The 22511-nt window shown below is 39.3% G+C and overlaps 2 protein-coding genes across 2 annotated transcripts in view; both read right to left on the bottom strand.

Annotated features, from left to right (window-relative positions):
* Window positions 1–4846, bottom strand: part of rab26 (RAB26, member RAS oncogene family) — a 93332-nt gene extending 88486 nt beyond the window's left edge. The window contains exons 1-2 of the mRNA XM_016676552.1: window positions 4272–4846; window positions 834–944 (exon numbers count right to left, since the gene is read on the bottom strand). Coding sequence (XP_016532038.1) covers window positions 834–944; window positions 4272–4448 — 288 coding nt within the window. The 5' untranslated portion in view covers window positions 4449–4846. The remainder of the gene's footprint in view (window positions 1–833; window positions 945–4271) is intronic.
* Window positions 4847–10020: 5174 nt separating this feature from the next.
* On the bottom strand, window positions 10021–21577 carry lmf1 (lipase maturation factor 1). The gene is made up of 11 exons (XM_007560395.2): window positions 21367–21577; window positions 20447–20756; window positions 19783–19793; window positions 18332–18480; window positions 15045–15110; window positions 12875–13042; window positions 12582–12762; window positions 11872–12025; window positions 11154–11337; window positions 10968–11080; window positions 10021–10303 (listed from the first exon to the last, which is right to left on the bottom strand). The coding sequence occupies exons 1-11, from the start codon at window positions 21575–21577 to the stop codon at window positions 10117–10119; spliced, it is 1734 nt and encodes a 577-aa protein (XP_007560457.1). The 3' UTR covers window positions 10021–10116.
* Between the last annotated feature and the right edge of the window lie 934 nt (window positions 21578–22511).

Raw genomic sequence — 22511 nt, 5'->3', positions numbered from 1 at the left:
TTCTGAAGCTCCGCCTTCAAAACGTCATCACAACATTGCTCCTCTATTAACTATTAACTAACTCTATTAATTGCTTCTGCTAGTCTGAAGGAGTTGAGTGAAGGAGTCGCTTCGAAATTGCAGCTTTCGAAGGCAGAGCCATGTCCACCCTGGCGTTTAGCAGAGCTGAATGGTTGCCACAGGAAGCTAAAGGATTCCTCAAAACATGCATGGAAGAATCAAAGCAACACTCCAGGTATGTTTTTGATGCAGGGATAAGATTAGAAGAAAAAAAAACTGAACAAAAAAAACTGAACAAAAAAAACTGAACTTGCAATGTGTGACAGAAAACTACTGCAGCACATCACACCGTCTCCACAGTGAAACACATGGCTAGCAGCATCATACTGTGGGAATGCATCAACAGGGAAGCTGGTTGGAGTCAAATAAGGCCAGCAGAGTCAAATAAGGCCAGTCCCAAAAAAACCTGTCAGAAGCTGCAAAACGATTGAGACCGAGGTAGAGATTAACCGTCCAGTTGGAACCTCAACATACAGCAAGAACTACAACATGGCAAGACTTGAAAGTAAAACAGTAGTTGAGCAAAGCCTGTTGTAATTTTCAGATCTGTCTTTGTAAAAGAAAATTGAAAACCACGACATTTTTTATGCAAGAGTTGTTGATCTGTCACATAGAATCCATGAATGTTTGTGGTTGTAACATGACAAAATACCGAAACCTTCAAAATCCACCAGTTGTTTTTCATGGCATTGTAAAAGAAGCATCCAAAGGTGATTACCTCTGAACACATTGACCTTCAGAATGTCTTCATGTGAGCGTGTGTGAGTGCATACCCTGAAATCGATGCCGACGGTGGAGATGAAGCTGCCGGCTAAAAAGGCTCCGTCTTTAAAGCGGACCAGCAGACAGGTCTTTCCCACGCCTGAATCCCCCACCAGCATCACCTAAAGCAGAAACAACACAGCATATGGTTATCCACCTGATGAAATTTAAATATAATCATTCATTTCCAGTGATTAGATGCAACATTTAAAACAGTTAACAGTTTCAAATGTGTCGCTTTGATGCAGAGACGGGCTGTCCGTGCCAGAGTGACGGAAGATTGGATTGACATTTCCTCAGAGCTGGTTATGATTAAGTCTTCCATTTGCATTTTACAATTCTAATTACCTCGGCGGTCTCCAGCTGTGGTCCGTCGTTCCTGATTATCCATCGCTTAATCTATTAAGTGTTTAATATTTAAATCTCTTAAGCCCTGCTCATATATTGGAAAAGTAACACTGTCGACATCATCGGTCGATAAAGTTCCCAGATATCACTTTGTTCACATGCAGTCCACATCTCAGTTGTTCCTCATGTTATACGACTGACATTTCATATTTTCAACATGTTTCTCTTGGTGTAAACACAAAAGTAAGTAAGTAGTAAGTAAGTAAACTTTATTTCTATAGCGCTTTTCACAGACCAGAGTCACAAAGTGCTGCACAAAGTGTAAGAAATAAATAAATTAAAAGCAACATACAAAACAATAACACACAGTATTACGCTAAAAAGCAAGTTTAAAAAAGTGGGTCTTAAAAGAAACACTCTGCCTATTAAAACACTAATGGTGGCATGGATTAAGAAAATATGTTTACCGTTGGGTGTGACCTAACAGGCATTGTTCAACTCAGTTTTTGTCATAAAAAGGAAACAGACAGTGGTTTTGTGTGAAACATTTACATAAATGTTTGAATGGAAGCTCTATAGAGTCCAATATAAATTCAAAAAACCTAAATATAAAGAACACTTGTAGGTTCAACATATTTTTGCATCACACTGGAAAGCTACTGTGAACTGCTTAACTGCATGCATTTAACAGTAATTACATCCCTTTATGCACGGCTTGGTCTAAAGCATGTGGAGACTGCAGACTGAGAGCAGTAGAGCATTAGCATTAGAATAAAACTGGCCCTCAAACCTTTTACATTTATTTATAGCATAGTGTCTACTAAAAGTATCCTTACCCTTGAAAATGTCCACATTTTGTCATGTCAGTCCATAAACTTCAATGTGATTAACAGGGATTTCAAAACAAAGTAGTTTATAATTTTGTAGTAGAAGGAAAATAATACATGGTGTAATACTTTTGCAAACAAAATTCTAAAACTGCTGCATTTCCATTCAGCTTTTCTAAGTCTGCCTCAGCCTATGAAGTGATTTATGTAGAGCCATAGGGTAATATAAGCCTGGTGGGCCACCAGGCTTTACTAGCCCTCCACCAGGCTAAGTGTCATTTGTGTATTTTTAAACAGGGTTTTTTTTTATTCACCAGTCTTTCGGTTTGTAGCTGATGCAATGAATTGCATCGTCCTTGCACTTGCCCGTTGGCCTCACACGCTTTTTCTTCCAAATTATAATGCACCTCCATATTTTTCAACACAAAAACGCAGTAGTGGTGGACTGCCCTAGTGCCCCTAACCACTGGGCTTGGCAGGTTTTCTGGGAGAAACCCACATCAATCACCATTATTAGTCATTTTGCCTTAAGAGTTTGTGGTTGTATCATGGCAAAACATGTCAATAAAACAAAAAATTAAGAAACAAAAATCGTACGCACTGTGATGATAACGCACTTCCAAAGAATTAAAAGGAATCCAAGTTATTCAGGAACTGGACATAATTCAACACAAGCCTCTGATTTGGCTTTCCATTAGTGCAGTGAGGTGCAATCAGGGGAGGCAGGTGAGTCACTATGACAAGTCAAATGCCAACAATGACAAGAGAACAATCAATATGCCCACTAGACTGTTCTAGAAAGTTGTTTCCTGAATGATTTGATCATTTTTATGGTCAAAATTGCTGACTTTGCTCATTCAGATAGTTGGAAGCAGGGCGAGGCGAGGCAATGGTGTGCTTTGCCTCACCTCTTGTGGCTCTGTGTCACACATGCCCATTGCCATTTCTCTTTATATCACCAATATGCATGTTTGATTACACATTTAATCCACTTTCAAATAAATGTGAGTCACAGTCTTTTTCTGGAATGTGTGTATGATTGGATGGATTTTTGTAAAGTGCCTTCTGATGATGTGCTATATGAATAAACTGAATTGATCTTCTCATTGGCCAAAAATACATAATAAAAATGCACATGTTGAGGAAGAAAGTACTCTGTTGCACTTATAGGGGGCAGCACTGAGCTCCATTGGGACAATGTTTTTGTGGAAAAGAAGTAAGAAACACTGCTACCTGCAGATAGCAATGTCACTTAAACCCAATATATTAAATTTAGAATAATCTCACAATTGTGTATTAGCGCAAAAAAAAAATGCATAGGATTGTTTGATTTTGTATGAATTTCACAATGCTTGTTCTTCTTTTATGCGTTTAAAGACTGAAAACATCCATTTGGATTAGAAACAATCCAGGCCAACTCATCTTTGGTCAAAATCTCCATTTAACAACAACAACAAAAAAAGTTACCATTTAATTTTTCTTGCTTTGTTAAACAATATAGAATGCATTGCTAAATGTCTCAATTCAGGTCAAAGTTGAATTATAAAATACAGTCATGAACCTCACTTACAGCATTAAAATATTCCATCTAATTTGTGTATATGTATGCTTTAATGATGATAACTTCAAAGATATATTATTATGTTCTACTACTGCAGGGTGTGTAGGTGCAATAAACATTTTATCAGCTGGACTCCTGCTCCAGCAAAAGCCTCATCCTGCTCTGCAGTTAATTGATCTCATTAATTATAGAAACCTGTCTCCATCATCTCCTCTGGGTTATTGCACTGGACTGTGGCGCACTACACAAATATTAAACTATATAGACAACCCGCATCCCAAACAAAGACTACTGGCCGTTTTAGGTTTACAAGCACTGTAAAAGACGTTCAGAGGATGTGAAAACAACTATTTTAATGTATTTCTTCAAAAATATTGACAGTAACCGACAATTACCACATAGAATGCGTCGAAAATGCAACTTGTTTTTGTTCATTTTCAAAGCCCTTCGTATTTTACTTTTGTGTACAACACATACGCTCCCATATGTTACCAAAATACTGTGAAACTTTCAAATAATCGCTAATAAAATCTCACTTACGCACTGTAGTTCACTTTTTTTTAGGTATACGATGCATTACAGAATTAAAGCAGCCCGCGTGAAGCTGAATTAGTGGAATTTGCAGCTGGGAAAACTTGCACGTGCTTTCTCTGACTGGCAGGTTCACCGGCACGAGCGTTTCGGGAGGCGTTCAAAATGCCAGCTCTGCTTACCTTGAAAGCGATGTCGTAAAACTCGCCGCTGTTGCTGATGGACGGTCTGCTCGGGTAGACCAGAGCCGAGGACGGAGCGCCGGCTGCGGCCAGACCCTTCGCCGTCCGCCCGCTGCTCGGAGACGCCTTTGGGCTCTTGGAGGTCCCTTTGCCCTTCGCTGCCTTCTTCCTGGACATGGCTCTGAGTTCAACTTTTAAGCTTTTCAAGTGAGGAGCGCGTGAAGTTTCGGGTTGGTTAGAGAGGAAAACACTTTACTCCACGTTAAGTTGTTGCTGCTGCGCGGTTGAGGGAAGAGAAGTTCACCTGTGCGTCAGAATCATGGCTGTGCGTAAAATAAAAAAAAAAAAGAAGAAAAGCGTCAGCGCTCTGGCTCTGAGGAGGGGCGGCTGTTGTCCCGCTGGTGCAGCTGGATGTGAGAAAGCTGAGGACTGTTTACGCTCGCGCTGTCTCGCAGCGTGTTGCTTTCGTCTCGATGCGAAAGACTAGACTTAAACTAATCATAACAATAACACCAACAACTTAATGTTAATAAATCACATTAACATTACATAGAGCCAAAAATATGTTTTGGCTTTTTAAGAAAACCGATTAATGCAGTTCAGAATACCGAAATCAATCCTACTCATCATCAAAGCAGGTGGTTCTATCATTAATAGCGTCCCGAGTGAGACTTGCCTTTAATTTCGTAATTTAGTTTAACGTCTTAACTCGTTCATTTTTTATTTTATTAAGACTTAACGAAAATCTAAAAATCCAGTTTTCCAGAAAAATAAAATATTTCATATCAATTTAAAGAAGACTTTTTTAGTGAAATGTTATGCTGAGGCCTACAAGATCATGGAGAAGTCTTCTGACTTAACAGCTGTCCAGCAGATTCCAAAGCAAGGAAAGTAGGTCATTAAGCCATTGAAAAACAAGTCTACCGTGTATCCAAGCACTATGGAAAGTTGAATGGAAGAAAAAAATGGTAGAAAATACAATGAGCCATAATTATCAAAACTAACATTATTTATATAAAATATAGTTTTTTTAAAACCCTTTGTATATTTCTGTCTAATGAATATAAAAATGACTTCAACCTTTTCAAATAAATTAGGCATTTATCAGTGCACAATGGTCAAATTAATTAATTTCAATACACCCGACAGTTTTGAGCAACTAAAATTAAACTTCAATTTTTAAGATGATAATGAACCTAAAGGTTTAGTCTAACTCTCCATCTGGACTGAATGAGCTCGAGTTATTTTGCAGAGTGGGTAAAGGTTTTAGTATCTATATGTGCAGAAATGCCCCCAAAAGACTTCCACTACAAGAACGTATTGACTAAAAGGGGGTGGAATGTGTGGCTGCAACGTGACAAAATGTGAAAAAAATTGTCTGTCTATAAAGGCCTTGGGCCAACTTCCAGCCTGCATGAAAATATAGCATATGTCACCAAGTTTTAGGCAGTTGGCTCACATCTTTTAGGAACCCATTAATGCATGCTCCACATGCCATTTTTGTAACCATGAGCACAAAGGATGTGCTGTCCACAGCACGGCAGACTCATTCTTCTGAGATCTACACTGCGTGCATGTTTTATTGCTACTTTGAAGCAAAATCTGCAGAACATCATTTTCTTTCAAAACTTTTGATGCAGTTTGATGTCTATTCTTGAGGACAGAGTTTCCTCGTGGGACCCTTTTCTGTAATCTTTTCTAATCTTGGCATGTTTGCTTTAACATCAACCCAACTGGAAATATCTCAAAACTAAATTGGTGGACGGTGAGAAATGTCTGCGACATGCTACACAGTTGGTGGGGGCCTGGAATAGATAGTGGTGTGACAGAGTGTGCAATCAGTAAGCAAACCATCAAAGTCCCCATAAAGGAAAAACCTGATGGAAAGGCTACAAGGAAATTGATTTGCAGTCTGGAGGCGGGGATCGCAGCAAACAAGCATGCAGATCAGTTTGGAGGCGAGGCTATTAAAAACACCCTTGCTGTGCGACTGATGTATCAAACCCAATGAGCTTCAAAACACGAAGTGGAGCATACACGCCCATCCATGACTGCTTCTGCAAGAAAGACAGACTTCCAAGCAAACGGACCGAGGAACGCTGCCCGTTTAGCTTTGGTGTAAAGTCGTTTTTCTCACTTGACTCTTTTACGGTAAGAAAAAAAGTGTTATTTTATTTATAGCAGTAGCTCAAATAACATTTAAAAAGAAAAACACACAGTTGTATCCCTTAAAATGTATTTATTTATACTTGAAGTTGATCAGAATGTGTCATCTCTAACTAGTGGACCATAACTATCTTCTGGGCATCAACCACGTGCTAATTAGTTATGCAAATAAAGCCTTTCATGACTTACCATCCCAAATATAAACATGTGGAACTTGATAATCTTTTCTGAGATTGTGTGCTTTGGGAAAACTAAGATCAAGCCTTTGGCAAAGAACATTCCAGATGGGTTTAGGGTGAATCAGAGGTTACCATCACTAATATGCATCTGCTGCACATGAAAAGGAACCTATTGGAAGCAATATGTCACATAAGTCAAAGTTATCCCCAAATTAGGCAGTTTGCATATTCAAATTATTGCCCAGTGATGCACTCCAATATCTCAAAGGTGTACCCCATCTCCCACTCAATGACCGTTGGGGACGGCCACCTGCTCTGAAGTGACCCAATGGGTATGGACAATGGATGGATGTATTCAGATGAAAAATTCCAACTTAATTGAGAATCTGTTAGACAACGAGAAACCTTTTAGTTTATATAGTTGCAAATAAATTCAGGAATAAATTAAGAGGCTCACTATGGTGGGAGATGTAAGATGCTGTGGGCCTGTTTCTCTTCAAAATGTCCTGGGAACCCTGTTCGACTGCATGGCACTCCTTCATATTTCAGCACATTTTAAATAAAAGTCTGATGGCTGCTGACAGAAAACTGAAAATGGGTGGCCATCTGGGGTTTTAGCAGAAACATATGGCCACAGAAAGTGTTCACCAGGCACAAAAAACAGCTTTCTTCCATAGCCAGACCAGTTCACAGGGTCTACATCCTATAGAAAAACCTGAGATCCAAAGAGAAGAGAGTTTAAGATCTGTACGTTCTATCCATGTGAAATGTTCAAGGTGAACGTAAAGTACTGTCCTACTGGCAAAAAAGTTGAGAAATGGCCAAAATGAACAACAGAAAACCAAGGTGTTCATGGCAGTAAAGAAAAGTCTGCTCCTATGTCAATAGATGTTAAAAGCAAACAGTACAGTTTTTCTCGCTGTTGCACATAATGCTCTACAGCAGTGTCTGAGAAATTACAATGGTTGCTTGTTAACGTAACCGAGACTCTCAAGGTCTCTTTCTTTTTGCTAAAAACAGTTAGGATCCTCAGCTGATACTGAGAAATAAATTGTACTGGACATTGTCGTGAAAAATAGACTGTGCAGTAAAAGGCTTTTCATTCTCCGGGGAATTTATTCAACATGCTGGAACACCTTCACAAAGACACATTTATCTGTTATCTGGACAGACATGATCTGTTAAGCTCAGGGTGAAGTCAACTTTCCAGAAATCACAACCTTTGCATTCACCATAAAATATAAAATAATAAAATCTCTATTAATACATGGTAAACGTTTGTACAAAGAACGAAGAAGTATCCAGGGGAAGGAAGAAAAGAAGGGCCATTAATGCAGGGGAGGTGGGAAATAATGTAAGGAAGAGAGGTAGAACAAAGACGCAAGGGTAGAAGAAAGGTATAGAATGAAGGGGGTAGAATGCAAGAAAGGAGAAAAGGACACAAAGAAGGAATAAGGGGATAAATGAAGGAGAGGAAAAGAAGAAAGTAAGGATATAAGGGTACGAAAAAGAGAGGGTACATAGAAGAAACAAGGCATGCCACAAGGGGAAGGAGGTGGCACAAGGAATAATAAGGAAGGAAGAAAGACAAAGGAGAAAGAAAGAACAGGGGTAGGATGCAATAAAGGAAAGGAGAAGGACACAAGGAAATAGGAGAGAAAGATGCAAGGCAAGGACAGAAATATGATATGTTGTTGCCTTCCTTTTTGGAAGGTAAAAAGAAAGGAAACAGAAAGAGTTAAGAAGGACCAAACTAAGGGAGTGAGGACAAGAAATGAAGAGGATTTAACAACTTCCACTGTCGATTCTTTTTTTTTTAATTAAACCCCAGTGAAACAATTCCTCAGCATGAAGCTCCCCTTTACAGTTGTATTCACACCCATCTCATTCTTTTTCTCATAAAGGTTAAGTAGTCCAAAATTAGGTTTCTCCATAAAGTTTTTCTCCAGAAGACATCTGGCTTTTCCGTGTGTGAAGGAAGACGTTCTTCCCTGTGTTCAGTGAGAATGGTTGTCCAACATCTTCCAGTTTGTGACAGGCTTGATGCTTGGTTGTACTTGAGCTGTTCCTGAAAAATATTCTAACCACATATTTTTATCTGTAGAGGTTCAGCAGGGGGCCGATAAGACTTGGTGTTTGGAGTAACAGCACCATCTGCTGGTCTTTTTGTTTGGTACTGCACTGTCTGTTCTGTGGCTTTTCAGTTTTTTCTCCATGTCTCAGTGGATTAATGATGGCTGATTCAAACTTTGTATACATTTTAAGGATTTCATGTGTAAATTCTTAAAATTTATGCAAATAATTAACACTTACAGTGCTTATGTTTCTTCTTTAAAATTTCTTCAACTCAAGTTTTCCCTACTGCAGGTTCTGGACCAAGTATTGACTTATGATGACCCATTCTTGTCATCAGAGCTCAGAGTTGATCAGGTTTGTTGGATACTTTTGGTTAATCTGCTTTTGACAACACATTGTCTGAATTGTTGTGATCTTGGAAACATAGTTTTCACATTTTGTTGTGCGAAATGGTGCTCCACCATGCCGTAAAATACTCCTGGAAGACATTTACATCTCACTCTTTATTAATAGAAGTGCTTGAGAAGAAGAAAAAGTACAACTCAGCGGAAGATGGAAAAACTTTTCAGCTGTAGAAATTTTGCACATCTTTCTTTCAACACTATTTTGTCCAAATGTATTAAAACAGGTTTTTCAGTCTATCAAATATTTCTCCTGTGTATTTGAGATTTTTTAAAGAAAAATATTTAGATTTGAAAATGTCTTGACAAAGGAGACCTCATTAGTGTTTTTTGCTATTTTCTTACGCATGTGCTCCAGTGAAATTGAGCTTGTTTTGACACTGTATTCTGGTCAAAGATAGCATGCTAATGTGGCTCAACTCTCAAAATCCAGCTAAGCTAAAGCTAGTTTAAAAAACAAACCAAAAAAAAAAAAACACAGGCAGGAAGCCATAGAGACTTGGTGAGAAAATGAAACAAGTTGACCGCTGTCATGGTGGCGATTTTCCTTTTTTACATTTTCAACCGGTTGGTACATTTACTTTCAGGTGTCCTCAGGACGTTTGTAGAACTTATTCGTTTAAAACTGAGAGCTTCGAAACCTTCACATTGATTGGGAATAGTTCGCAGGTGTCAAACTCCAGTCCTCAAGGGCCAGTGTTATTAGAACTTTTAGATGCGTCTCTGCTGTACGACTCCTGAATAGAATAATTAGGTCATTAGCAAGGTTCTGGAGAACTGATCTACACAAAAAGGAGGTAATTAAGCCATTTCATTCCAGTGTTTTGTACCTGTGGCACATCTAAAAACTGCAGGACAGCGGCCCTTGAGGATTGGAGTTTGACACCCCTGGAATAGTTGTACTGGTGTTCTGAGTCAGAAAACTTCATCAAGCAGTTCTTGAGAAACCTGATGTCATCTGCATAAAGTGTAACCTTGGCTCCAAACTGCTTTGAAATGACTTATTTTTCATCCCGTTTGACTTCAGCTCCTGCTTGGTGGGATGTGTGGGTGAGGCCAGTTCCTGGACTGGAAGTAGCCTCTGAGTCCTTCCAGGTCTATGGCAGGGAAGTAGGCTCCGATGCGTTTTCTCAGCCACCATTTGCCCTGTGCTGCGCTGGCGCTGCCCGGCTGAGAGAATTTGTACCTGAAGTGTTCTCCTCGAACCCATCTGACAAAGTAGAAGCATAGAACGGTCACCGATCTAATTATGTTTTTGATTTCCGCTGTGGAGCAAACAGGTAATGTTCCCTTTTCCCAAAAATTGTTTGCAATACAATAATAACTGTTGGAGTTATCATATTTTAGAGTATTTTATTCTCTTCTAGAATTGTGCCGTTGCAGTTTCTCTGTTACCTTAGTTCTGATTTGTCCTTTGAATAGACTTTTAATCATTTTTGTGGTTGAGGAATTGCTTGTAAGGACAATTATTCCCTCTGGTTTTGTATGTTGGAGAGCTGGAAGGAGTTTTGCTCTTACTCTTTTACCTTCAGATAATTCTGTTGCACAACCATGTCACCAAGGTGTTTTTTGTTTTTGCAACTGGAACCAGCTGATTAGAATCTCAAAAGCTCAAATAACAGCTGAACTTTGATCCCAAATCCAAGATAAAGATTTAAATAGGAGCTGCAAAAGCAAATGAGGTTTATTAACAATAACTGCAAACAACATTTAAATTATTATTTCCTTTTTAATTTAAATTTGTATTATATATACAATTTGTTATTTGTTCCACCAGGGGGAGCCCTAAGACAAAAAGTGCTCTGCTCAGCAGAGATAGCTCGATTTACAAGTGAATTCTGAAAGCAAAGCTGGTGATGCTCATGTGTGTTTACCTGGGGGGGTCTCTGCCTTGGAAGGGGTTGTGGTCGAGTAGCGAGAGGACAGTGCTGTCGTTGGCCAGCAGGCGTCCAGCTAACTGGATGACCCACTCGCTCTGCTCATAGGTCTGCGCAAACACAATGTTATTCCAGACTTGGCACAGAAAAGTAACTTCTATTGAAAGGTAGAAGTTATCGCACCTGGAAGGCAGCGAACCACATGAGCCAGTCCAGCCGGTAGTGGTAGGGCGATATGAGGCAGGGCCGTCGGTACACGTCTCCTGGCTTACACCTGAACTGGTACTCCTCCCAAACCGCCTCAGGGTCTTTGGGATCTGGGCTCAGAGTTCCCTGGAAGATCACCTCAGTCCGTTCTTTGGTGATGCTTCCCAGAGGATAGAGAAACAAAAAGGTTAAATGAGATGAAGATGGGTTTCACTTTAAATAAAGTATGCCCCTTTCCTAAGAGTTTAGCAGCACCAAATTACATTAAAGACATGTCCTTGTAGCAACCTTCCAGACCACACAGGTCTCCTGGTTTTAGTCCACTCTGCATCACCACAACCAGAACCAAACATTATGTTTCTACGCTCCACTAATCTGGAGCAAATGTCTAGAAAACTTCAAAACTCCCAAAACACCAAGATCATTTAAATCAAGGCCAAAAACCCACCTGGTTAGAGTTGCCTTTGATTCATAACTGGAACACTGATCAATATATTTGATGTATACTTGCTTGATAATGGCATTTCACAAACTGTTTATTTCTTGTTTCATGATTGGTAACTGTATAATATTTTTATGGTATAACGAACTTTAAACTGCCTTGTTGCTAAAATGTTCTATACAAATAAACTTGGCCTGTCTTCAAATTGGAGTGTTCATGTTTGGTCATGTAATGAAATCCTCCAAACTGTACCTTCCAAAAGCCCCGTAGGTGTTGACGATACGCAACGGGTCGAAGGAAGTGTTCATCACCTGCCGTGGACTCAACAGGTTCATCACCACTGGCACGCTCAGGACGCCAATGAGAACACCCAAAGAAATGTTCACCACCCGCCGTATCAGCATGCCTAACACACACACAGAGGGTGTGTGTTAACACAGCATATCAAGGGTGTCTTGTGGGAATGAAAGTCCAACAATGGAAAACGGGAACATTTATCATTGCTGGGTCTGAATCTTGATGGCCTGGCAGAATGTTACAGTGACACAAAGCAGTGGTCAAGTTTATGTCGGTTCTTTCCCACTCCTGCATGTTCAACTCCTCTGTATAATCCACAGAAACTGTTTTTATTCCTACAAAATCCCACTCTGGCTCTGTTTGAGTTATTAAAACAAGTTCCCACCTACAGCAACAAGCTCATTTTAAACTGAATAAAGTAAAAACAGTAAATCTGCAATAAGTCTAGTTATAGAAGAGTGGGGTTTTTTTTACATTCATGACAGCCTGCTCTATTAAAAAAAATCCTTCAAATTTAAATAATTTTTCGTAGTGTTGATCCCTTTTACTTATTTCTACTGTATTTTACTGTAGTTCTCTTTCCACCATGGCCAAACACACTGCCTTTTCTGGCATCTATTGGATATTATACAAAATAATAATTAAAAAAAGAAGTCTAAAGACACCTTTTGTGGGTTTGGGGGCTTGTCCGGTCACTTTCCTCTTCTGGATCTCCAGCACCGCTTCCTTAGCTCTGGAGCCGCAGCGAAACAGAAAGCTTAGCGATGCGTCATCGAAGCAGGCCCAACTAGGAACAATGGTCAGCCAGTTGAGGAAACTCAGGTTCCCACTGATGATCAAGACTACCTGCAGGCCAGGAAGGGGTGATAGAGGAAACAAAAGCCACAGAACAGAGTGGGTACAATGTACAGTTAAACAAATAACAACAACAAAAAAACACACACTGAATGTGTGTTACCTGAAAGAGAATCTGGATGGCTCCGTTCACCATGCACATCTGCCGGCCCAGGAAGGTGAAGAAGGGAGCAATGAGCTCAATGAAGTGGTTGGACAGTGTCTCGAAGCGGTGGAACCACCACGGAGAGCGGTGCATGTAGTAGGACATGGGGTTTGGCACTGGCTGGGTCTGGAGACACATTTCAATTCAATACTCTTAGGCTCAATCATACTTTATCTCAGAGTGAAATTAAATATTGTTGTGACTGTTACTGTATGACAGTCTTATGTCTCAAGCAAACAACAGGAACTCGCTTCATTGTATCCTTCAACTATGTCACAAAACAAGTTGGGCGAGAAAATATTGGCCGTTTTTTTTTTAAATCTCAGATTTACTCACCTTACAAGAAATAAACGCACAAACTAATGCTTGAGATTAGTCCCAACTGTGCTAAATGGTAATGAAATATGCTAGAGACAGTTTACAATGTTGACTGATCTTTTTAACCTCAAGTACAGAGAAATTCTATTTTGCTGCTCACACAGTGTAACGTCGCCTCTGGTCCTAATGTGAATAAACTATGATCATTCACAGGAAAACTGCTTAGGTCTCCATTATAACAATGGTAAACTACAATCTGGTCTTGTAAAGGACCAAAGGAGAGAACCTAATTTATGTTGTCCAAAGATATTTAGAGATATTTACAAGGCAATCAGACATGTCTCTGTAAGATGTACTTAGCTAATTATTAAAAAAAAAAAAGAAATGATACTGGCAGGTCAGAGCTCTACGAAAATTGGTCATGGTGACTCTGCATGATCAAAAGAACGTTTACAGCCAACATGTTCAATCTGTGAGGAGTACTGACGCTAAGGATGGAAGATTTCACTACTTTGCTTTGGCGCTCATCTGAGAGTGAGTCAGGGGAGTCATTTCTGCACCACACCTCGAGGAGAACTTTTCCGAGACTAAATAAAGATGGAACCTTATTTAAATGAAGGCGGCCGCACCTTCACCCAGGCAAACACTCAGAGGTTTCTCAGTGTTTGTCCATGCAAAATGTGCTTTGGCTGAACAGGCAAACAGACACGGGTTAGGTCAGGAAAAATAAACATAGCACAAATATAGATGGAAAGGAAAAAAAAAGATTATGCAGCTGTCAAACAGATCAATACTTTTATTGTATTTTTGAATAAAACGCAAGAAAATTTTGGATTATTTAACAGGTGGGGGACCTAAATCTCCACCTGGTGCGTTAATGACAACCCACCCTGAATGAACAAAGTACTAACTGTCCTGCAATTCATCGCCACGGTAACCCCTGAGAGTTGGGACAGGAGGAAACCTGCAGTCCCACTGCAGGTCTGAAAGGGAGCAGTGTGCCAAAGGGGTTAACGCGGCGTCAGCTGGCGCCATGGCCTTCCGGTCTTAGAATGTGTGTGTGTGTGTGTGTGTAAATCAACATTAGCACTCAGGGTGTCGAAAGCTGAAATTGGACCAAGGAAACTGACCCAGCAAGGCATAAAATTCACAAAGCAACAAGACCGTTCAAAAGTTTTTCTGCTACGTGACAGATATAAAAGATTCATTTTGTTTCACTCAGAAGGAACCAGTGAAGCTGTCCATCATGAGTTCTGACCGTGTTGCTTTGAATACAATTTTAAGTTTTAGAAAGCTACACTCATCCGTTGACTTCTGGCCTAAAAATGCGCAGTCCCCAGAGAGTTGAATTGCAAAACATTTGTGCATTATAGTACATCAAAACTTGCAAAACAAACAAGCATGGGTGTTTTAACTGAGATACATTTAATGTAATTAACATGTTCAATAAAGCAACAATCTTTCATAATGATACAACTGATATCATGCCTTTGGCCTTGTGTGTATTTTCTCCAGTCATGTGTTCGATCATTACAGAAGGCACTCTTCCTCCATCTGAGACCAGGATGGTGTGGACAGATCATGACTGAGCAGAAATGTGAGCTGCCTGGGTGTGACTGAAAGCCCAGGAAACTATTTTATGACTTTTTATTCACTTTAGAAAATATTTTAAAACACAAAATGAAACAAAATAAGATTACAAAAAAATATTGATTGAATTATTTTAATAAGTAAAAGCATGCCTTCAAATCTCATCGCAATATTATATAAACTGCTGTGCAATGACTTAGTGGAATAAATAAAGAGTCACCTCATAGTGGTAGTCCATGCAGGTCAGGTCTCTCCAGCACTGGTCTCCTCTGATTTTAATGAGGCCCTGAACAAAGAGAGAAACCAATCACTGAACTCAATGTGAAAAACAACTGGACATCATTCTAAAGTCACAGCTGGAAGCTTGAATACGAAATAAAAACTAATATTACATGGGCTTTATTCAAATTAAACATTGAAAGTCTTTTCACACCGGATAGTCTGGTAGACTCTGTTTGACTGTGGACCAAAATTGTTACATTATCATTTTGTGTGTTTTGCTTTCACACTGCCTCTGTCAAACGAAGCAAACCCTTTGAAAAACTTGTTCACCTCCTCATCTGTGGTGGCGCTACTTTAAGAACCACAGATGGAAATGACACAAAAAGAAGACACTGATCACAACTTGCTTCTTTACGTAATATAGTGGCGTGGCGTCAGATTTTAGCTTTTATAGGATTTCCCTTTTGTTTTTAGCAAAAGACCAAGAGCCATTTCTCCCACTAGTATTAGACTCCATCATTGGATTTGGTAGCATTCACCCAGAATGCACTGTGCTATAGTTTGCTTCCTGCTTTTGGAAGGGTTCCTGGTCCTCTTGGCTTTCGAACCGCATCAGATTTCACTTTTACTAAACTGAAAACTAGGTTTTTAGGCAGACCAGAGGTTTTTTTCCTAAGCAAAGAAAATTATCCAAAAATGTCAGAGATGAGCTCATTGTCAAAAACAAGGAAAAAGACACTAAAAGATGGCAAATGCCTTAAATCTTCCAAGATATAACAGTGACTGCACCACCTGGGAGGAGAACACAGACTCCATTAACAACTGCCACCATATTCCCAAGGACACAGGTGGTAAAAACCCTTGACTGATTGCAAAAAACACTTGATCACAGGAAATACTAAGGTTTCAGTTTCCACAGTTAGGATTTCATGGTTGAGCTCCATGACAAACACCACTACTCACCCAAAAGAGCAGTTCCAATATACCAAAACATGTGACTTTATACGTTCCCACCAAATGAAAGTGCTGTCACCACAGAAATGTGAATTGTAGTCACATAAGTAGGAAGAGACATAACTACCACCACAAGACATCTCATCGCTCTGACAGTACAATCTTCAATGGGACAGAGTCTCATCAGATCTCATCTAATATCTGCAAAACACCCGATCCCAGTTTGCGAGACTCGCACTATATGAACAAATTAGGGATTCATAAAGGCATCTTCACTTGTGTGGCTGTTTTCGATTCAAACAGCTTAGGAAATAACATCTTATCCAAAACACGAGACCGCCGATATTGACACATCAGTTGGTCATGTGGCTGGGCACGGAATGCACAGTAAGGCGCCCGCTAACCTGTTTGATTGAATTTAGGAAAAAGCAGAACGTCTCTCTCTGATTAGGAGCTTGGCTGTGGAGGTGGTGAGGTCCAATATCATGCTGTTTATCCTCTTCAGTCATGAGACCCAGACATTTCACCAGTTACAACGGGACTGAAAAAAATGGAGCACCAGGTAGAGAGATAGCTGGACCTAAGCCTACACAACTATCCTCTAATAGTAGAATACTATTGGACTTCTCTCTGAAAACACCAGGGACACATGGTTAGCATGTTAGCATAGCATAACACTCACATTATTTTCTTCAGAAGCGACACAAAAGTTCACCTGAGTTTATGGGAAGATGGATAAAGCTCAACACCGGGCGATGTTGGCAGGAAGCCCGTTAAGAGGCTAAAAGACTTAGAGATGTCACTAATGGAATAATCTCATCTGTCAGCATGTGACACCAATAGGGCACCATGGCAGGAGTTTTTAGAATTGGACCACCTTCCAAAGAAACATTTAGTCTTGTCTTCAATACAATAACAGGCCTTTAAATAAACCGCATGATGCGATGGAAACTGCTCCATTTACACTGAGTAATTGGCAAAGGTTTCAACCTCAACCAACATGACGCTGTTAATTTGTAATAAAGCTACTAACATGAGCCTGGCTTCACTGTAATCAAAGATTCTCAATTGGATTTAGGGGTGTAACTCACCTTTACGCTGTCCTGTGCAGCTCAAGGCTGTTTTGGTTGATCGCTAATCAACCAAAACGAAGGAATTAGGGGACGATCAGTCAGCGAACCCCTAATGGCTAACAGAGTAAAGGCAAGGCGACTGCATACAAATTCACACAATACCTTTCAAATTTTTGTATTTTTTTAATGTTTTGATTGCTTTTTGTTCCTATTCACAAACACTAAATGTTTTGTGTAACTCTGTCAGGGAAACAGCCTTGAGTTACAATGAAGCTTTGGGTTGCAACACTACATTTTCGAGGTACAGTATATATTTAATCAAGATTTTTCATAATCAGCAGGGATTTTTATTTTTTTTAAAATCATCTAGTAGCCTTTCAGTAGATTAGTGATTTGTTCGATTAAACATTTGCATCCATCTATTAAAACACCAACTATCGACTCTAAATGGGACAAATACTGTATCTGGATCAGCCGGCTGTATTGAAAGCAAAGCTAAGCATGTCTTAGGTCTTTAAAATCTAAAAACGGAGAAGAAAAATGAAAATGTGTAAAACGTAGAGCCTGACGTGTCGCAATCCAGCGTCAGTCTGAGAACATACCAAACATATTTGGAGAATTACTCAGTAAGCCATTTTGCTATACTTTTGCTACCATCCCAGCCTGCTGCTGATGCAACAAGCTGTTTCACTCCAGAGCTGCAGATACTTTGTTGCAGACACTTTCTTTGCAGTCTGAACAGTTTCAAGGCAAAACCCCATAGATATTATTGAGTACATCGCCACCAGAACGGTGTTAAAATATGACGTGACTTCAGTAGGGTTAGGCTGGAAGAGAACCTTAAATATACCGATGAGTTTACATGTGAAGTAGATTGTGTGTTTCAGCGAAGTGGAGGTGTGTTAAGTTTTCTCCATGCTCCTGCTGGGAGGAGTCCCACTCGGCTGGTGGCGACGACTTATCAAATAAACCCCAGCTCTGTGCTCTATAAATCCCCGTGAAATCTGACAAAAGAGGCGCTGTGTTGTTGAGTCGATCACATATTTGGCTTGGCTTTACCAAACACCGGCAGAGTGCTAGAGCAGGACAGCGGTTCCAAAGTATCGCTTTAAAATTCGGAGGACAAACACCAGAATGATTCCATCTGCTCAATGTTTGCATGAACTTTTTACATCTTACAAACACAAACTTTAGCGATTTTTATTGGAGTTCCACGCGATCGATCAATTTGAAGGACTGAATAGTGATTTTGACTCACAGCTCCCAGCATGATGCGAACGATGAGCCACCTGAAGGTCCAGATGCAGACGAGGGAGGGGGGACAGCTGCTGGGAACCTGGGACAGAGTCCACAGTGGACACAGGAAGACGGCCAGGAAGCCCGTCTCCAACAGCTGGCTCTCCCAACCTGCACAGACAAGCACATTTATACAGTAAAACAGACGATGCTGCCCAGGCCTGGTTGTGATGTCACATTTCTTTAATGCAGGCAGTGCAGAAATTTACCACAGTGATATTTATTTTTACACTCAAGTCTTGTTTTTTTTGTTTTGTTTTTTTTTTAATACTTAGGACAGAAAGCAGAGCTACCGAGGCAAACATGCTCGTGTTTGTGTTATTTCTTTGGTTCAGCTGCACCACAGACTCAGTGGCCTGTAGTTTACACTCCTGTCTGATAAGTTCTCAGGACTGTTAACTCTCTGCTGAAGAGGAGTATTTTTCCATTGAGAATTGAACACAACTGTTGAATTGTTGCCTTTGTTTTTGCTACAAAATACTAGCATGAACCCGTTCTACCATGGAGAGACACGGTTAACTGAAACACACGTAGCCTTAGCAAGTATATTCTCCTCAGTTTAGCATTAAATCAGCTGTTTGTAAGAAATTTGCAAGAAATTAGGTGCAAGATTTTTACGAAATAAAAAAAAGAAGGAAAGAAAAAAAAAAGCTGAACGAAACTACAAATTTAATGAAACAAGGAAATAATTATTGAATAAGATCTGTTTCCAATAGCAGTTAGCTTACAAAAACATAATGATTTAGCCCCTATACCCACAAGGCGATTTTTGTTCATTTAAAAATATATATATTTATTTTTCCCTCTATAATCATTTGGTTTGTTTAACTTTTCTTTCTATCTTTTTCAATTTTTTGAAATCCAACGTTTTACAAGCATTTTAAGTGATGGATTTTGTATCTTCTAAACACCTTCGCACTAAAAATATCCACATTTTAAAACCTGCTATTACATCAGACATCAAGTCCTTTTTTCTGGCTCCATAAGGGGAAGAGAACTTTAAAGTTATGCAGTACAGTACATGAAATAAATCTCTGTTTTTTTGTTGTTGTTTTTTTTTTTTTTTGCAATAAATAATATAATAATTTAAAACGGAAACAAGTGAATTGCTATTTAAAGATTTAAACTTCTAAAAGGGGACTGAATATTTGGTAGGTTTGAGAAAATATGAAGCAGTTTAAGAGATACATGAAAAAAGGCAGAACAAGTATTATTAATGTATCAGTATTTAAAAGGAAGTTTTTTTTTAGGTATGCACATTTTTGGCATTATGTTATTTAGATGGTGGCAAATCTGAGAGAAGAAGGTCAAAATTATATCAGGACCTTCCTTCTCATGCTTCCGATCCACATCTTCTTTTGGAGAAGGAAAAACAAAGGAAGCCCTGGTCGAGCTAGTACGATGTTCACTTACCAAAGGAGTACCTAGAAAGACAAAATACAAACGAATATAAGAATTTGCTCTCATTTTTGAAAAATGCGTAAAAATTTAACACGTGTTGAAATAACCAAATGTATTTTTATTGTTCCTATGGAGGCCATGGCATGATGAATACACAGTTAGCCAATGAGGTTTACATTGACAAAACACCTTACATCATCAAAACTGCTGTTTCTATTAGTGTAATTCTGTTTGTGTCCTTACTTCCTCCTACACATACATATGTTCTACACCTGATTAGATGAGTCACAACTGTAGCATCAGGAGGAGGAACTGGACCGCACTTAGTTGGATGTCATCTGCAGTTTTGCCACTAGATGGCACTAAATCATATCCCATTTTAAATGGTAGATGAAGTAAACCATAAACCTCAACAAAGCAGGCTTCTAAAACAAACCAAAGACATTTAATTAAATAGATTACAAGAAGCAACCCTACACTTATCTGTAGACACAATCCTGCTGCCACCAGTGCAAAGCTTACCCACTTTTGGCAGCAGTACTTCAATGTGGTTCAAGTCCAGCAGACTTAATCACACCCCCGTCTCATTTACAGTCAAGTCTATTAGCTACATTCAGAGAAAAATATTTCTTTTTTTAGCTAATAAAGGCTCCGCCGTGTGTTTGTATACACTCACCACAGCTGTCCCACGTTGACCAAGGAGTGGTAAAGCACCCACAGAGTCACCATGATCACCATATTGGCCATCCCTGTCACCAGGACGAACCCTGACAACGCCATCCCAAGCAAGGCAATGCAGTCCAGGTTGGCGTCCATGCTGGTCCAGTCCAAGAACCAGAGGATGGAAGGTGTGTATGCCAGGGCTGACGTGCCGATCTTTCCTCCGACATAGCGCTTGACGCTGTTCAGGTAGTTCTTGCAAGGCATTAGCCCATTCTCTCCAATCAGCTGCTTGTTCTGGTTGTAGGCAACTGTAAAGGCCACAACTAGAATGAAAAAGAAAACTTTAGCATTAATGTTTTTTTGTGTGTAGAGTCAATATTTGCAGTTTTGACCCATCTCCAACCCAAGCACGTGTTCATGCTTTTTCACAATCAATCTATTCATTCAAGCTGGAGTTTCGTAATTTCACCTGTGGGGATGATATGACTGCACTAACATTAAGTTAGCTGATCGATTTTGTTCCAGAGCAGAAATGCTTTTTTATCTAAGCTAATACACATTAGATCTCTCTAAAAGCAATATTGACTGTCCTTAAGTACAATGACCCTGCAATATGTAGGCTACAATAGAAAACACTAATGTTGCTGCCAAAACTGTAACGTATGAATTAAGATAGACCATTGGCAACACAACCACAATAACAGTATGACAATGTTACAACCCGCACACATTAACTGCGGAGTAATCACGGTTCATAGTCAACACAGATGCTGACAGCTGTGATATTGAGGGCAGAATACAGTAGGCTTTAAAACTACAGCGCTCGTGGTTCTAATAGTTTGAAGAAGTTTATTGAGCAATTTTGGGTTGGAAAAGGAAGCAGTGAAACAGCGAACACGGTTCGGTTCTTCTGGAGAAGTCAGAGAAACTCACAGTAAATGAAAGCGACTGAGCGCAGCAGCACAATACGAGTGAGCCAGTAAGTTCCGGGTTGTAAGGACACAAACTGCTTCTTTTTCTCCGAGTCTCCATTGGTGGCAGTTCCGTCTAAAGAGCCGCCAGGGACTCTCTCCTTCTCCGTCCTCCTGCTGTCCACGCGCCTCTTCCTCACGGAGCTCTCTGTAGCTGCAGCGCTGGTCGCCATGTTTACGGAGCTCTCCGTCACGTGACAAAAACATATCCGGAAGTGAATAAAAAAGGTTTCTTTTTTCTGAAAAATATATGTAAAACAAGACAAATTTTATTATTATTATTATTATTATTATTATTATTATTATTATTATTATTAGTAGTAGTAGTAGTAGTAGTAGTAGTATAAATAAACAAATAAACAAATAAATAACATTATCCTCAAAACTGTAAATATAATATAAATTATTTGGACAGGTAAACCATAAAAACAAAAATAATAATAAGACAATTAACAAAGACCTATGTAATGATAAAGCCAATAAAAAAATTACCTTAATATTTTAAATAAAGAAAAAAAGGAAACAATAAGAAATTTGTGAAATAAAAAAAGAAAACTGATTTTGAAAAATACACAATCATTTATTCTTTTAAGTTGTGTGTTTATATGTCATTATTATAGCAGGATATACAGAGATCGTAGCAGATCTCAGGTAGCAGATCATTACAAAAGGTTGTTTTTAAAAATTTTTGAAGTACGCCGACTACTAAAAGTGTCACAAGTTATTTAGACAGGTTGTGTGTAAAATACAACTGTAAGTGTGATATTCAGGAATTATATTGCTAAATCTATATTTCATAATTATGTCAGTGCTATTCACTTATGGCTCCTTTGCTGCTGCAGTGCACCACAAAGAGTTTTGGTGGATAAAACTCCCAACTTGACAGTTTTCCAGCAGACAGCCATTGACACCTTCCTCAAGGAGAGTAAGCAACTAAGGTTCACCGCTAAAGAAGCTCATTATTTAGAGAGTTCTGTATCCCAAAGCAAACAAGGTAAAGTTCAGAGGAAGAAAAAAGTGTGACAGAAATGTTTTTATAATAATAATTACTATCACATATTTTACAAAATGTCCATTTGTACTTATTTAGAAAAATATTATTAGTGA

This window comes from Poecilia formosa, unplaced genomic scaffold (genome assembly GCF_000485575.1).
Source record: "Poecilia formosa unplaced genomic scaffold, Poecilia_formosa-5.1.2 Scaffold4, whole genome shotgun sequence".
NCBI classification, from domain to species: Eukaryota; Metazoa; Chordata; class Actinopteri; order Cyprinodontiformes; family Poeciliidae; genus Poecilia; species Poecilia formosa.
This window is presented reverse-complemented; position numbering and strand designations above follow the sequence as displayed.